The following is a 15,727-nucleotide window of genomic DNA, read 5'->3' on the forward strand; positions in this document are numbered from 1 at the left end:
GCACCGGGCCTTATGAATGGCCCCCGGCACGGGCGGGGGTGTGGGGGCTGGCGTCAGCGGCGCCAGCTCCGCCTCCGCCGCGCTCCCTTTGGCCACCGGGGCAGGGGCGGGACGAAGGGCGGGACCAGCAGCCACGTGGGGCAGCGCCTTGGCTACTTCCATTGGCTGGTCAGCGCGGCCCACGGGGCGTTCGGCGCACGCCGATTGGTCGGCGCGGGGCCGGCAGAGTAAGTAGTGAATGGGAGGGGGCGGAGACCCCGCCTCTTGGAACGTTGCTACATTATAACTTTTTTTTTCTTGTTACTTTCACCCCCAGATCCTCGGAGCAGCGGCGGCGTCGACTGTTGCTAAGGGAGGTGACGCGCGGGGAAGCGCGGCCGAAGCTGCCGACGGCACTAAGCGCGGCGGGCCAGCCGTGCCCATTCCTTCGGGGCCCTCCTCCCGCGCCCGCGGAGTTTCGGTCACCGCCCGGCATCCTTGAAAGCAGCAGCAAGTGCTGTTCCTACTCCCGGAAGGCACCCCTACGAGCCGACAGGACCCCAGAGCGCCACTGGGATTCTTGGTTCGCTATTTGCTCCTGGGACCTTCTCTCTCGAAGGGAACACGCGCTGCCTCCTGTACCCCGTGTTCCCGAGAACCCTAGTTCGGGGAGTCCCCGCCCTGCCTGGAGGCGCGGCGAGGATTGGCGGCTCCCCGCGGACCCCAGCCCCCCAGCGCGGGCCGGGGATGGAGCCGCAGCCCGGCGGCGCCCGGAGCTGCCGGCGCGGGGCCTCTGGCGGCGCCTGCGAGTTGGGCCCGGCGGCGGATGCGGCATCCATGAGCCTGGCGATCCACAGCACGACGGGCACCCGCTACGAGTTGTTGGTGTCCCCCGACGAGACGGTGGAGGGGCTGCGCAAGCGGCTGTCCCAGCGCCTCAAAGTGCCCAAGGAGCGCCTGGCGCTGCTCCACAAAGACACGTAGGTACCGCGCGCTTCCCCGGCCCCAGCGCACCCCTGGCTTGCTACCCCCGCTGGCCCCGGCCCCCGGACTGGAACAAAGAGCTCGCAGCTCGGGGAAGGATGGGGGCGGCCAGACGGGGAGGGTGGAGGGTGGGGGCGGTGGCGCGCTCTCGGGCGCCCTCTGCTCGGCCTTGGTTGCTTCGGTCCCCTCCCCCCTTCCTGGGTTCGCTGCACAAAGGCGGATGCGAGGGTGTCCCCAGCTGGGCTTAGGCGACCCCCCTCGCGGGACGGCAGGAGCCCCGGGGCGGCGCGGTGCCCCCGGCTGCGGGGGTGGGGGGCGCTGCCGTCGCTTCCCCTGCCTGCATCTCCACCGGCTTCCGCATCTGCTCGGCGGCCCCCTCTGCGTCTGGCTGTCTCTCCCCCATTTGCGTCTCTCTGCCCCCCTTTGTTCTCGCCACTGAGAGCTCTTCTCAACCTCCCTCTCCCCCTCCCCTGTGGTATTTAAATCGCCTCTAGTCTAGGAAGCCCTCCTCTCGCGGGCCTCCGGGGACACGCTGTGTCCATCCCCAGTGGAGGGGCCTCTGTGGGGGAGGGGCGGGAGGGGGAGGGTCTCCTTTGTCTGAGCGCCGGCGGCCTGCGCCAGGGTGGAAGGGAGGGAGGGAGGGAGGAGGGGGAGCCTGGCCAGGCAAAGCCCTTGAAGGCTAAGCCCTGTGGCCCCACAAAGACGAACCCGTGGCCAGAGTCTGTGAATTACAGGCAAGGCTGGCCCTAGGATGGCTAAGGAAGGTGTCAAACAGGGCACAATGGGGTCCAGGTAATGAAAAAGTGCCCTGCTTAGGTACAAAAGGGGTGCCCCAGTCCAGAGTTGAAGTTCCTTGAGAGAAAGGATTTGATCCACTTCCATAAGGTCCCAGGCTAGCTGGTGAACCTCTCCCTCACGTTCAAGGCGTTGGGTCTAGGGGCCAGATAAAGAAGGGGGTTGAAGTACTACTGGGTCTCCCCGGCAAGCACAGAACACAGTCCTCTCCCTCAGTTTCTGCTTCCGCGTCCTTGCCTGGTCTCTGCTGTAGCCTCACCCTCTTCCTTCCTCCCCCCTCCCCCCCCCACACACCAGCCGGCTCAGTTCGGGGAAGCTGCAGGAGTTCGGCGTGGGGGATGGCAGCAAGCTGACTCTCGTGCCCACCGTGGAGGCGGGCCTCATGGTAAATGGCTAAGAAGGCCCCAACATGGGCGGGCAGACCCCTTTCATGCCAGCATGGTCCCCTATCACATATCTGGGCTCCCTTGCCCGCCAAGGAAGCCTTGGCCCTCCCCCCACTCCTCACATATACCTAGCAGGGCCTTCCCAGCCTATAATGCATGCTCAGGGTCTCCTCCTCTCCCTCTCTTTGTAGTCTCAGGCCTCAAGACCAGAACAGTCTGTGATGCAGGCCTTGGAGAGCTTGACAGAAACCCAGGTGAGACTGGTGAGATGTGTGCCACCCCTCCTAGCCCAGGGTCTAGCAGGCCCAATGCACAGCCCCTCTCTGGATAGCCTGGGGCTGTTGTGCTCCCAGGAGACCTGTGGGGAGGGGACTTGCACTGCCCCGCCTTTGTGCCAGCTTGGCCTGGTCACTCAGCTTCCTCTTCTCCCTCCCCCTAAGCACTTACCACCTGACCTTGAGGGCCTTCTCTCCCACGGTGACTGCCATGAGGGAGGGCTGCCATGGGGGATGGGGGGGCCAAACTTTCACAAGACTGCCTGTGCCGTGACCTTGGCCCAGGCTTCCACCCGGGTGGCCTGTGTCCCTGAGGGTGCCTCTCCAGGGCCACTGAAGTTTCCCCTCCATTCCCAGCAACCTTTATAAAATTTCTGCTGGTGAGGAGAGGGAGGTGCTGGCCTCCATAACACAACTTCTGCCTTCTGTGACCTCATTGTGAAGGGTGGGTAGTCACCCCTCCCCCTCCTCTTTCTGGTCTTTGTTCTTTGCCCAAAAGTGGGTGGGGCGGAAGGGGGACAACCAGGCACCCAGTGAGGCCAAACACAGTATGTTAGGAAAATAGTTAGGAGACCTGGGCTGGCCCACACCCAGGTTACCTGTTTTGTTGCAGCCGGTTTTTTCTCCCTCCTTTTCTCATTTTTCTGGCGGCAGGGCCTCCTCCCAGGAGGGTGACACAGGCCTCAGCTATCTGCCTGCTGCCAGGGTGGGGGAAGCAGGCTGCTGCCCTCCCCTAGAGGGGGTGGGCAGGTTCTAGGCCTCCCTGTCTGGGCTGGCCAGCCGCAGGAAACCTGCTCAGCCGCTTCCCTTCCTTCTGCCTGAGGCCCTCGCCCCCTCCCCGACATGTAGCATCCTGCCCTCACCAGCCAGCTGGTGGGGGGGGGGGCGAGGAGGGGGATGTGCAGGATCTGGGTGGTCTGCTGTCAGGAGGGACTGTGAGATAGGGGAAAACAGGAATCCTGGGAGCCCCAAGGGGGCTCCTTATTTCCTGGGGCAGATGTGAACTGAGCTCCCTGCTTCTGGTGGGGGGAATGGTTGCTGTAGGGGCCCTGTGTGTTTGGTTCACATCCACCCTGGGGTGCCTATGCCAAAAGGGAGGTTGGGGGGGGGTACTGGGTGGATCAACTAGGCTCCCAGGGCTGCTCCCTGCCTGGCATCATATCATGCCTGCCTGGTTGCGCTCCCCAGGGAGGAAGTTGCAGGAGGGAGTTAGGGGGAGTGCCCCAACCACTCTTGGGAGCCATCCCAGGCCCTTCCTGAAAGGGCATTTCTGGGGATGGGGGAGGGTCATGCAGACTGGGCTAGGGGGGGTAAGGGCTTCATACTGCCTGCCTCCTTTACCTCCTCCCTGAGGCCCCCAAGCAGAGAAGGTTACGCCAGCCGCTGCCAGGGGAGAGCTGGGAGGCGGTTGTTCTGAGTCATCCAGCCTGTGTCACTTCTCAGAAACCTTCCTCCCCCCACCCCAGCCCAGCCCCTGGGGAGTGTTCTTTGCTGGCCAGGCCCCAGTGCAGACGGCGGTCAAAGGCACCCCACACCCTTTATGAAAGGGGACCTCGATTGGAGGGTTTGTGTTTGCGTGGGCTGTGTTCAGGCCCTAGGGGACCCTGGCTCCAGGGAACCAGTCAGGGCTCCCTCCCTCAGCAGTGACGCCTCCCTCTCAGCCACTGCCCCGCCTAGAACAGATAAATATTTATCTTGAAAAAGCAAAGGTTAAGATGAAAAGTTTGGCCAGCAATTTCACCCACTTGCTGCCTACCCCCATGGCTAAACTGGGAGGGGGCCTGAGATAGGTCCCTCTGCCATAATCACATGGGGGTTTGAGAGAATGGGGAAAAAGTACAAGGTGAGGGTTATTTGAGAGCAGTGACCTCTGGATAGACCCCGCCCCCTCTGGCCTCAGTTTCCCCTTGAAAGAACCAATCTGGCTAGGGAGACCCAGGCCCCCCTGTCTGACCTGCCTCTGTCCCCCACAGCCCCCAGCGGCGCCCGGGCCGGGCCGGGCTGGCGGAGGCGGCTTCCGGAAATACCGATTCATTTTATTTAAGCATCCGTGGCACCGACAGGGACCCCAGAGCCCAGAGAGGGGCGGCGAGAGGCCCCAGGTCACACAGCATGGGGGGCTGGGCTGGGCTGGGCTGGGGGCGCCTAGGGCTGGGACCCTGGGGCTGACAGGCCAATCTCTGCAGGTCAGTGACTTCTTGTCAGGCCGCTCACCACTGACTCTGGCTCTTCGAGTGGGTGACCACATGATGTTCGTCCAGCTTCAGCTCGCGGCCCAGCATGCTCCGCTACAACACCGCCATGTGCTGGCGGCTGCTGCTGCTGCAGCCGCTGCCACCCGCAGGGACCCCAGCGTGACCACCCCTGTGTCCTCACCCTGCCGACCAGTGTCCAGTGCTGCCCGCATTCCCCCGGTGCCCACCAGCCCTGTGCCTGAATCTCCTTCTCCTGTCACAGCCGGCTCCTTCCATTCCCACGCAGCCTCTACCACCTGCCCCGAAGTAAGTGAGAAGGGCTTATCCTTTGAATCCCAGGGTGGGCTATGCTTGGATGAGGTGGGAGGAAGGTGCGGGGACTCAGCCCCTAATTGTATCCCTTGTTTCAGTAGCCATCCCTGATCCTAGGGCTGGTGGTTGATTCCTGGACTCTGAACCCCAAGGTCTGTGCTTACACCCTAAGCTCACGTGCTCCCTCCCCTTTTAGCAGATGGATTGTTCCCCTGCTGCCAGCACACAGGCCAGCCCTACATCCACCCCTGGGGCCAGCCCCACCTCCCGTTCCCGCAAACCTGGTGCCATTATTGAGAGCTTCGTGAACCACGCCCCGGGAGTCTTTTCAGGGACCTTCTCTGGTAGGTGACATGGCTTCGACCTGTGTCCCAGCAGTGGTTACATGCACACACGTCAGAGTGGAACACATTACCACCCCACCCCACCCCCGGCATCTCCGCTTACGCTCATGACCCTACAGCAAGCTTTTTGTCCCCATGCATGGGTGGGGGTCCTGGTGTCATTCCTGCCTCAGGGTCCTACCCCTATGGCACTCAACAAGACACTCTACCCCTCTGGAAGGTACCCTGCATCCCAACTGCCAGGACAGCAGCGGTCGGCCACGGCGAGACATTGGCACCATCCTGCAAATCCTCAATGACCTCTTGAGTGCCACACGGCACTACCAGGGCATGCCCCCATCACTGACCCAACTGCGTTGCCATGCCCAGTGTGCACCTGCCTCACCCACTGCAGACCTCGCCCCCAAAACTACCTCCTGTGAAAAGCTGGCAGCCACAACCACTGCCTCCCTGAGTCAGGCCCGCCTGGGCAAGCCCACAGGTGAGTGTCAGGGTGCCCTATCCATTGCCAGCACTCAAGGCCCATCTGTGCAGCTCAGAGCAGCTGTCCCACCTCAGACTGAGAAGCCATCAGCTGCAACTTAGTCTGTTCTGGGAGAGCTCAAAGAGAAGGGAGCATGTGTTGGAGGCACAGAGTGTCCTTGTGCCCTCCCAAAAGGGGTTTGTTTACATTTCCTCCTTGCCCCCCTTGGGCACTTTCTCCAGATGACAGGTGAAGCCTCAGTGAATGGCCAAGTCAGTCTAAGGAGGGAACCCAGCTTTCCCTCTCGCTGGACAACCTGTGTCCCCCGACAGTTTTTATCCTTTAAATCCAGAGTCTCACAGACTGTTGGTACCAATCTGTCCAGTGGGCCCCCCAAGGCACTACCCTGAGTTCTCAGTTACAGAAGCAGCTGGAAGGGCTCAAGCTGCAGTTAATTCATGCAGTGACTGTGTCCTAAAATGTCTGTCTTGGACATGGCCGTGCCCTCACAGTGCTCAGACATGGTGTGCTGGACACTGGAACAAGTTTAAACTGGCAGCTCCAAGGGGGTGTCTACTGGAGATTAATTTGGCAGATGATCCGCACTGGCTCCCTCAATGGAGCTGAGTGTCCAGAATGCCTGGGCTGTGCCTAACATGGGGGTTGAGGCAGAGGCGGATTAAGATCCGTTGAGGCCCCCAGTTGCATAGGAAAATATTGGGCCCCTTTAAAAAAAAGAGAGACAAAAAAAAAGAGACAAGGAAAATAAAAATACATGTTAACCATATTTTTAAATAAAAAATATTATGGCCCTGGCCAGTTGGCTCAGCAGAAGAGCATCGGCCTGGCGTGCAGGAGTCCCAGGTTTGATTCCCGGCCAGGGCACACAGGAGAAGCGCCCATCTGCTTCTCCACCCCTCCCCCTCTCCTTCCTTTCTGTCTCTCTCTTCCCTTCCCGCAGCAGAGGCTCCATTTGGAGTAAAGATGGCCCAGGCGCTGAGTGAGGATGGCTCTGTGGCCTCTGCCTCAGGCGCTAGAATGGTTCTGGATGCAACAGAGTGACGCCCCAGAGGGGCAGAGCATCGCCCCCTGGTGGGCATGCCGGGTGGATCCCGGTTGGGCGCATGCGGGAGTCTGACTGCCTCCCCATTTCCAGCTTCAGGGAAAAAAAAAATTTTTTTTTTAAATTATGTACTATTAAGGTTAAAATTGCACATATGAAACCAAACTTGGTGTCATTAGAAAAAAATGTCAAGTTGGAGTCTTGTGGGGCCCTTCAGAAGTCAGGGCCCAGGGCGCATGCGGATTGCCCGCTGTTAAATCCACCTCTGGTTGGTGGGCATTTGCTGGGGGTTCATTCTCTCTTAAGGGATCATGGTCCCTGCCTCCTTTACAGGGGACCGGCTGCGGCAGACAGAGAACCGAGCTACCCGCTGCAAGGTGGAGCGCCTGCAGCTGCTGCTCCAGCAGAAACGCCTCCGCAGAAAGGCTCGGCGGGATGCTCGAGGCCCCTACCACTGGCCGCCCAGCCGCAAGACCGGCCGCAGCGACAGCAGCAGTGGAGACAGTGGTGGTAGCCCCAGTGAGGCTGCAGGGTTAGGCCTTGACTTTGAGGAATCCGTCTGGAAGCCAGAAGTCAACCCCGACATCAAGTCAGAGTTTGTGGTGGCCTAGGAACCTTGTCCCTCATCCCTGCCCAGGATGGCTGAGAGCATCGCCCAGCTCAGGAGGGCGGGCAGTGGGCACTGCAGGAGGCCCCTCCCTCCCCAGCCAGCATCCTTCTGGTTTTTTAAAATTTCATTTTTCACGATTTTCCTAACTCTCCGTGGCCTTGGGTTCCTGCCTCCTCGGTTCCGCTCACACCTTCCCACGTCTTCCTCTGTTGCCCTGCTGCCCCACCTCAACCATGCAGGGTCATTCCCTGCCCACCTTCCCAAGCTCCAAATATGTAGCAGTCTTTCCAGATGGTTCAAAGCAGAGAGGAAGCCACCCCACCCCTTCCTCTGGCTCTGCTGCTCTCCCACCCTCTTCAGGTTTAAGTAAAAAATGTAGATGCCTCATATGCACTTTACAGACAGGAGGAGGCAGCAAAGAGAACCCCCACTGCCAATTCTGACCACCCCCCACCTCCCAGCCAGCAGGGCCCCATAGGGCTCCAAACACCTCACAGAATCCACAGCTGCACCAACCAGAGGCTGTCTTTTACGTCTGTACTTTTTCTCTTCTTAGTTCCTTTTTGCTGGAAAAGAAAAGCCGTTTCAGGGGAGAGGCTGGCCAGAGCCTGTCTTGGTGTTCTGGTGGGGGTGTGGCACATTTTCCTGGCAGGAAAGGTAGGGAGGGGAACAGACCTGTCGCCAGCCTTTGCAGGCCTCGCACTGTGCGTTATCCTTCAATGCCACTCTCAAGCCCTACCCCTATTTTTCGTTCTAAGCTCGGGGTATTTATAGACTGTTAATTTTCTGACTGAGCCAATAGTAGTTGGGAATCCCTTGAAAAATCAGGAGAAAAATGGCTATAGGGCTGGGGAGACCCAGCTCTACTTCTCAGCCCAATCTGAGGGATCTGGGCCTGTGGACTGGTGTCTGGGGTTGGCCCTCCTACAACCTCGAGGGAGGGAGTGCTGAGCTGTGAATCTCATGGTTAGGGGTTACACTGTGTAGCATTAACCCCCTGGGGGGTTTTGCTGGTGGTCTAATTTGGAACCTCCTTACTCATGCCCATGCCACAGGGGCCTTTGGCCCCCAGAGCAGAGGGACACCCCCCCCCCATTGGGTCCATTTCAATGTGGGTGGAGTTTATTTTTCATTCACTTTTTTACTGAAAAAATGGAGATGTCTGGGCCTTCCCCCCCATACACCTGTCTGTCCTGCAGGACACCCCCACCCCTGCCTGTATCCCTCCTTTTGTCCTACTTGTAGATGAATCCCAGGTCCTCACCACTTCCCCACTGTGTTTCAAGTTAATGGTTTCAGATGTGAACATCATGTGTTAACTGTAGCTCTGTAAATTTTTTTTGGGGGGGTGGGCAGGGAGGGGTCAGGGTTAGGGGTCAATAATTTGTTTTTCTTTTTCCAAAAGGAGAAGAAAGGGGGGTTTGTTTTTGAAGAACTGTCTTGGATACCTATTTAAATGTGTGTTTCCTTGTTTGTTTGTTTGTTTTTTTAAAACAATGTCTATGCCCCCCAGGGTCCGAGGGTAGAGGCCTCAGGCAGGTACCAGCTCTGCCCAGGCCCTCCATCCTCACCTTGCCCCTCCCCCAGGAAGCATTACCGCATTACCCTGGGGGTGGGGGTCAGGCTGTGGGGTGTGCCTGCACCTTTCCTGGATTTCCTGTATGAGAAAATCTACACAAACACCGTGATTTCAAGTAATAAACAGAAAATGACACCAGTGAAAGTCCTGCCTGCTCCCCTCTTGAGGGGGGGAAATCTTAAGAGCATTATAGGGGATGGTCTTACATGTCTGGGAGTGGCGTGGGGGGGCTCTTTATGATGTGGATGCTGGGGTCTCCTATCATTTTGAAGTGTCAAGTGGGTCCCTGTGTAAACAAGGAGAGGTGCATCCCATAACCTTCTAGGCCCTCTCCATTCCTTGGGGTGAAGGTGGGCAGGAAGCTACCCCTGCAGAGGAGGGAGGGGCAGGCCACCTCCGGAGGCCGGAAGTCCTGCAGGGTGTGGGCAGGGACTAGGGTTCTTTGCTCTCTTAAGTTTCCCTGCTTTAGTTGGCCCCTGACCTGAGCCCTCCCCCTACCAGGATACTATCAAAAGGCCTTCATCCTTTCTAGTAGGGGATCCATAATTATCAGGGCCTGGAGCTGGTGTGCAAGGCCACCAGCCCCTGGGTGACCTCTTCCTAATCTTGGATTCCAACACTCCCCATCCCTGACCATGCATTCAGCCTCCAGGTGATAGCCTACCCAGGAACAACTAACTGCTCAGCCTGGGGCCCCCAAGAATGGGTCCTCTCCAGTATCCCATTGTTCATCCATTTTGGGGCTGGGCAGACACAGGACAATCATAATACTTATTTTACATAGATTACTTCATTTAAACACTGGCACCTAAGGGAAGTAATTACACTCCCCCCTTTTTAAGATTTTATTCATTTTAGAGAAGAGAGAGACATAGAAGGGAGGAGGAGCAGGAAACATCAACTATATGTGCCTTGACCTGGCAAGCCCAGGATTTCGAACTGGCGACCTCAGCGCTCCAGGTCAATGCTTTATCCACTGCGCCACCACAGGTCAAGCCTACACTCCCATTTAATAGATGAGAAAAGGGAGACTCAAATGTAAGCATCACTTGCCTGGTGAGAATTGGGGGTGTTTCTGATTTAGGGACCACCACCCCTGGCAGATTTCTGATGGCCGGAGTTCCAGATCTAGGGACCACATAAGGAAGGCAAACGTTCCCACCCAGGAATGCCCTGAGGGGCATCTTGTGGAGGCTCTTTGCCCATTTACCCCCAAATCATTCTTGTCTGCCCACAGCAAAAAGGTATCCGAATGCCCAGGTCAGGCCGATCGCTTCAGACCTCAATGTCAACTGCACAAACGTCCCCGTAGGTGGTAGAAACGTGGGTCGGGGCAGTTCAGGGGGAACCCTTGCCTATGCTGTGCGGCTCATAGAGTGAGGGCTGAACACTCTGGCACAGGTGACCGCCATAGAGCTGGATAGGGGATGCGGAGGGAGGGTGTCCACTGAGGAAGCCGCTGAATCACGGGGCTGTGTCTGCACAATGCAGGGCGGGGAGCCCTTGTGGTGCTGCCCCGGAACCTACCCATCAGGCCGCAGCCGATGGTGCAAGAGCCACGAGTGCCCTGCCGCGAGGTCTTAGGAGGACCCCGTCCCGCGTAGGAACTGCGGGCCGCAGTGCACAAACGCGCTGGATGTGTGTGTGTGGGGGGGTGCCCAGCCAAAGGGGTGAAGCAGCCTGAGGGGAGGTCAGACCACGCCGGAGTAGGAGGCGCGGATAAGTAAACTAACGCCCAGAGAGCGCACAGGCTGCTAGGACCGCAAGGGTCGGGGTAGACCCTGCACCGCCCCCTCCCTCATTGAGGAAAAAGATGAATGGGGAAGAGGCGGCCCCCGCGTGCCCGCAGAGATAGAAACGTGGTTTCCAGGGCAACGCGCCGCAAAACGAGTTTGGAGTCACCTTGGAGGAGGCGCCCCGCCCCCTACCAGACTGCGGCTCAGGGCCCGCCCACCACCAGGGATGTCTCATTGGTGGCTGCCCCGTCAGCTCGTCTGCACACACCAATAGTGGCACGAAATTTCCTCCCAGAGGCGGGACTGCGTCGTGGCCGGGTTGAGTGCGCAAGCGCAGTGCGGAGGCGTTCACCTCTCCCCTCCAACCCTCACCCCGCCACTACTTTGACCGCGGAGGTTCCGCCTACCGAAGAGGGGGCGTATCCGGGCTGCACATGCCCCCACCACGCAGCGGCGCGCTCCCGAGCAACCCCCCCTTACACGCTCAAGTATTGCCAGCTGCCCTCCTCCCCACGGCTCTGAGTGCGCGAGCCGGGGCTGCAGTCCCCAACCAAGGGAAGCGCCGAGGACCGAAAGGGCGGAGGGCACTTGGGCTGAGACTTTGCCAAAGGAATAGGAGTTTGCCAAATAGAGGAAGAGGGAAGGGGTTCCTCAGGTGGGGGACACGGCGTGTGCAAAGACCAAGAGACTTGAAAGCAGGTACATTTGTGGGGCAGCTGGGAAATCAAGTTGGAGGGGGGAAATAAACAAAACACCAAGGACCTGAAAGGGTAATTTTCCAAGTCCGTGGTATGTGGAATGTGATGGCGACCAGGGAGGAGGCGCAGGTGGAGGCAGCAGAGGCCACAACATCCAGGACAGACGTAGCAGGATGCTAGGCCCAGGCTTGGGGGAGAAACTGAAGGAAGCATGTCTGAAGGAGCCTCTTGTTCATAGCGAGGTGATTGGCAAGTGGGCTGCAGGGAGCTGGGAGATTGGAAGGTGCCCCTATAAGCCCCTGATATCTGGCCAGCCTCCAGCAGAGATTGTTGACGACTACAGAGAAAAGATGAAGGCCTCAGGAAGTCTAGTTTGTGGCTCAGATTGGGCTATATACCCAGGAGTCACCCAGAGAAGGCAGCAGTCAGTGTGAACAGGGTAGGCTTTGTCAGTTGGGGAGGATGTGAGCCAAACCATTGACTGGTTCCAGGCACAGAACTCAAGACTGAGATGAGGGTTGAGGATGGTGGTGTGGACAAGGTGTGGCCACCAAGGCCTGGAGCCTGCGTCCAGGTGGTGGCTCCCAGGTGGGCGGGGCCCCAGGGATGATGAGGCCTCTGTGGGTGGGCAGGTCACTGGGGTCACCACCTTCTGCTTGAGGCCAGAGCCCTCTGAGGATGGCCACATGGGTCACTGGGGCTATCTGCACCTTGTTGAAATGCCAAATGTTGCAGTCAGTCAAGGAGGTCGCTTGGGGTGGACATTAGGGAGCCAAGCCCCTGCTCAGGAGCCATCTGGTGAAATGGGAGTGAGTGGTGTGCCACTGAGGTCAGCTGCACCCCCAGCACTGGTTGAGTGCCCAGGGCACAACCACTCCCATCAGTCCTGGTGGAATCCGCCCTCCTTTCCAGGCTCTTTAGGGATGGGAGTTACTAAGTTAGGGGTGCTGTGGCCCAACCCATGAGTCTTGACTCCAGTCCCACCCATGGCTGGGAGGGCAGAGGACCAGCAGCTTCTGGTGTCACTCTGGCCATGTGAGGAGCCACCTGTGGGTTGGGGCTGGGCCACTGTCACCTGGGGCCCTACTTCCCAAATGCCCTACCCTACTTCTGTGTCCTTGGGCAGCTACCTTCATGTCTGCCCCTGGTCTCCATTCTTCTCTGCTTCCCTCTCCTGTCCAGTTCTCTCTTCTGTCTTTATTCCCTGTCTCTCCTTCTTTCCTTTTGCTTTCCTTAGTCTCTCAGCCTGTTTCTGTTCCTGCATGGGTCTCCCTCTATTTTCCTCTGGTCTCTGTCCCAGCAGTCCCTCCACTACTTCCATCTTCTCTCTGGTGGGGGGCTCCCTGGGGGAACACCTGCCACATCCTTGCACATTTCAGCCTCTACCCATCACCTTACCGTCCTCTGGAGCCAGCTGCTGTTGTATTGGGTGCCCAGGACCAAGGGAGTGGGCTTGGGCAAAGGTTACAGGTCAGGGAGCAGGCAGAGGCAGGGAGGGTACCCCTTAACCCTTCTGGAATGTGGGCAGGTGGCAGGGGAAGGCAGTCCCCCACAGTCTAACCCCTCTCTTCCCCTGCACTGTACCCCCTCACTCCCCAGATGCTTCTTACAGCACCACCCCAGACTCCCACACAGGGTCCCTTACAGCCCCAGACAGACTAATCCGCCTTCTTGCTGGACACTCATGAATAGCACCCTCTTTCACAGTCCATCACCTCCCTGCTCTACAACACAGCAACTTCAATACAGAACACTATACACACCCCCAAAATGGCCCCAATCCACACTGTGGTTCCACCATAACCTCAATCAACTGTGTGACCCTCAAATCGAACTGCATCCCCACTCTAATCCTGGACCAAGATCTCCCTTAAAAAAACCGCAAAATTGGAAGTTACACCGGTCAGTGGCCACTCAGATCCTGGAAGACTTGCTCACCCAAGGGAGCATCCTCTCTAGACACACCCAGCACTCAGCTACAAACTCGCCCACTCATGCCCACTAGAGCCCAGCCAGGTGATTCCGGTGGGGACAGGTGCAGGAAAATGTGGGCATATGTGTGGGCTGCTCTCCCCACAGTTCTTCCCTGAGTCCCTGCAGCTGCCAGAGAAGGGGGCACTCTCCATTTGTGTCACTCCATTGTTGCCATGGAGATGCCACAAGCCCATTGTGCTTTCAGAGAGTCTGTGTGTGAGGGATAACATCTTGTGTGTACAGCCAAGGTCAAGTGGACAGGGCATCCCTGGGGGTTAGCTCCTCTTGATACATGTTCTATGCCTGAATGCATGGTTTTAGTGCATGCCTGTTCATCACTGCATTTATCACCCTGTGTGTGCTTCTGTTTCCCTCAGTAGAAGGGACCACCATCCAGGTTCTGGACCCTTATGAAATAGGGAAAGAGCAAATGTGTTATTATGGAAGAGGCAGGCTTATGGCTCCCACCTTCTGCCAAGGTGCAGGTGGGGATAAATATACAAGGTCTGTGTCTCCTTGTGTCCCCCAGTCCCACTCTGCAGCTTATCACATGTGCATGCAGTTTGTGGGGACTGGGGTCATTGTCTGGCCTTTACGCTTTTGGGATGGGGGGCTGGGCAGGTGTAAAAGAATCAGCTTCCACAGCCCTGAGCCAAGAATCACAGGCAATGCTGCCAGGAGTCCCCCTGCTCTGGGCATCTTCTTCCATGTGGAGACCCTCTCTACTGGAGGCAAGAGAGAAACTAAGCTCAAGACAGCTAGATTCACTGTGTTCAGAGTTGGCAACCACCTGGAGCTTCCTAGGACTAGAAGCCCTGACCTTCCGCAGGTAGGAACTGGGTGGGGGGCAGTTTAAATCTTCCTCCTCCTGGCTCTGGCCTCCTGTGTCTCTCTCCTCTGCGCCAAGAGGCCCTGGCCACTGCTGATGCACAGCTTGCATGCCCATCCCAGGGGCATGAGTCATGCAACCAGCCATGAACACATGTTTTCTGAGTCCCAGCCCATGCGAGTCACACATACCCAGCCCTGTCCCCAGCTGCTCCCACATCCACATCCTGTATGCACACACTTTGGGGTCTGCTCACATACCCCTGTGATTTTTCATATGGGTGTCTTGCAAGCATGTTTCCATGTATACTTACACACACTTGAGTTCCATGCACACACTGCCATGCCCATGTGCACATGCACATACCCCATTTTCATGGCCACACAAGCATGCGTCCTCAGGAATCCTCTCTGTACCCATGAATCCACTGTCAGCAGGCACACATGGGCATCACACCTGGCAACTCACACACACGCATTTAGTCTCCACTTCCCACACCCTGGCACTAGACCCCGCAGATTTGAGCCAGGACGGTCTGCGCTCCAGCTGAGCAACTGGCAGGTGCATCCTCCCTCCTGGCCTACCGGCCCTGCCTGGCAGGCCAGGAGGGAGCGGGTAATTACGAGGTCCTCAGGTCTCTCATACACAAGCTTCTTTCATCCCAGCCACTCCCGTCCAGAGCCCAGACCGTCATTACTGCCTCATGCCTGGTCATTAGCCTGGGTTGGGAGTATGACCCGGCATCCACCCTGTGGAGAGGGCATTGCCGGAGCCAGGCAGCCACACCACCCATCTTCCTGGCGACGCTGGCGAGGGGTGGATCAGATTACCCAGCAGTGGGTACCGTAGTAGGGGTTCGGGAGGTAGCCCTCTGGGGAGGAGATGGTTTTTGACTACGGCGACCCGGTCGCCCCGGCCTAATACCCTGTTTTTGGCCGACAGGCTGCAAGCACCAACCGTTCCCAGCCGCAAATAGCAGCCTCACCCCCACCCGCAGCTATTTTGAGTCGCCTCCTCCTCCGGAGCCAGCCACCCCCTCCCCTCCCCTTCTGGCGCTCAGGCTGAGGAGTGGAGCGAGACTGCGACCCCCTCCCACGCTGGGAAACGCAGCCGGCAGCTGGACTGCCTGGCGGTACTCGGGTCAGTGTGGTGGTACTCAGCTAGGCCGCAGCGCCCTCTAGTGTTCTCAGGATGAGCATGACGCAACGGCTGCAGCAGCGATGAAGGTGGTCCTCCGGCCTCCAGAGCACCTCCCGGGATACACACGGTTCTGATTACATACCGAGTCACAGGGACACTCAGACTCAGGTTACCATAGAAACGGGTGTGGAGACAGGTTACACACCTGTGACTCAAGTACACAATGCCCGGTGCAGGCGCATCTGGTGATGGGTATCCGGAGTCGTGGATTCTTGTCCAGCCTGTACCCAGCATCGAGGTCTTGGTAAATGCTTAATAACTGTGTGCCGTTGGAATGAATGAATGAACAGGGCACTTCTCAAAAC

General features: G+C 58.2%; 1 protein-coding gene across 6 annotated transcripts; it reads left to right on the forward strand.

Moving 5' to 3' along the window:
- Positions 1–12: 12 nt before the first annotated feature.
- MIDN (midnolin) lies at positions 13–9,129 on the forward strand. 6 transcript variants are annotated; one of them, XM_066277529.1, is made up of 8 exons: positions 13–227; positions 317–959; positions 2,336–2,398; positions 4,393–4,521; positions 4,606–4,920; positions 5,123–5,270; positions 5,491–5,751; positions 7,130–9,129. In XM_066277529.1, the coding sequence occupies exons 1-8, from the start codon at positions 13–15 to the stop codon at positions 7,405–7,407; spliced, it is 2,052 nt and encodes a 683-aa protein (XP_066133626.1). In that variant the 3' UTR covers positions 7,408–9,129. The 6 variants fall into 6 exon arrangements, with proteins under 6 accessions (XP_066133626.1, XP_066133635.1, XP_066133645.1 ...); XM_066277538.1 differs by having other exon boundaries at positions 5,126–5,270; XM_066277558.1 differs by lacking the exon at positions 13–227 and adding an exon at positions 2,056–2,143 and having other exon boundaries at positions 589–959.
- The last annotated feature ends 6,598 nt before the right edge of the window (positions 9,130–15,727 follow it).

The sequence above is a fragment of the Saccopteryx bilineata genome, chromosome 1 (assembly GCF_036850765.1).
Source record: "Saccopteryx bilineata isolate mSacBil1 chromosome 1, mSacBil1_pri_phased_curated, whole genome shotgun sequence".
NCBI lineage: Eukaryota > Metazoa > Chordata > Mammalia > Chiroptera > Emballonuridae > Saccopteryx > Saccopteryx bilineata.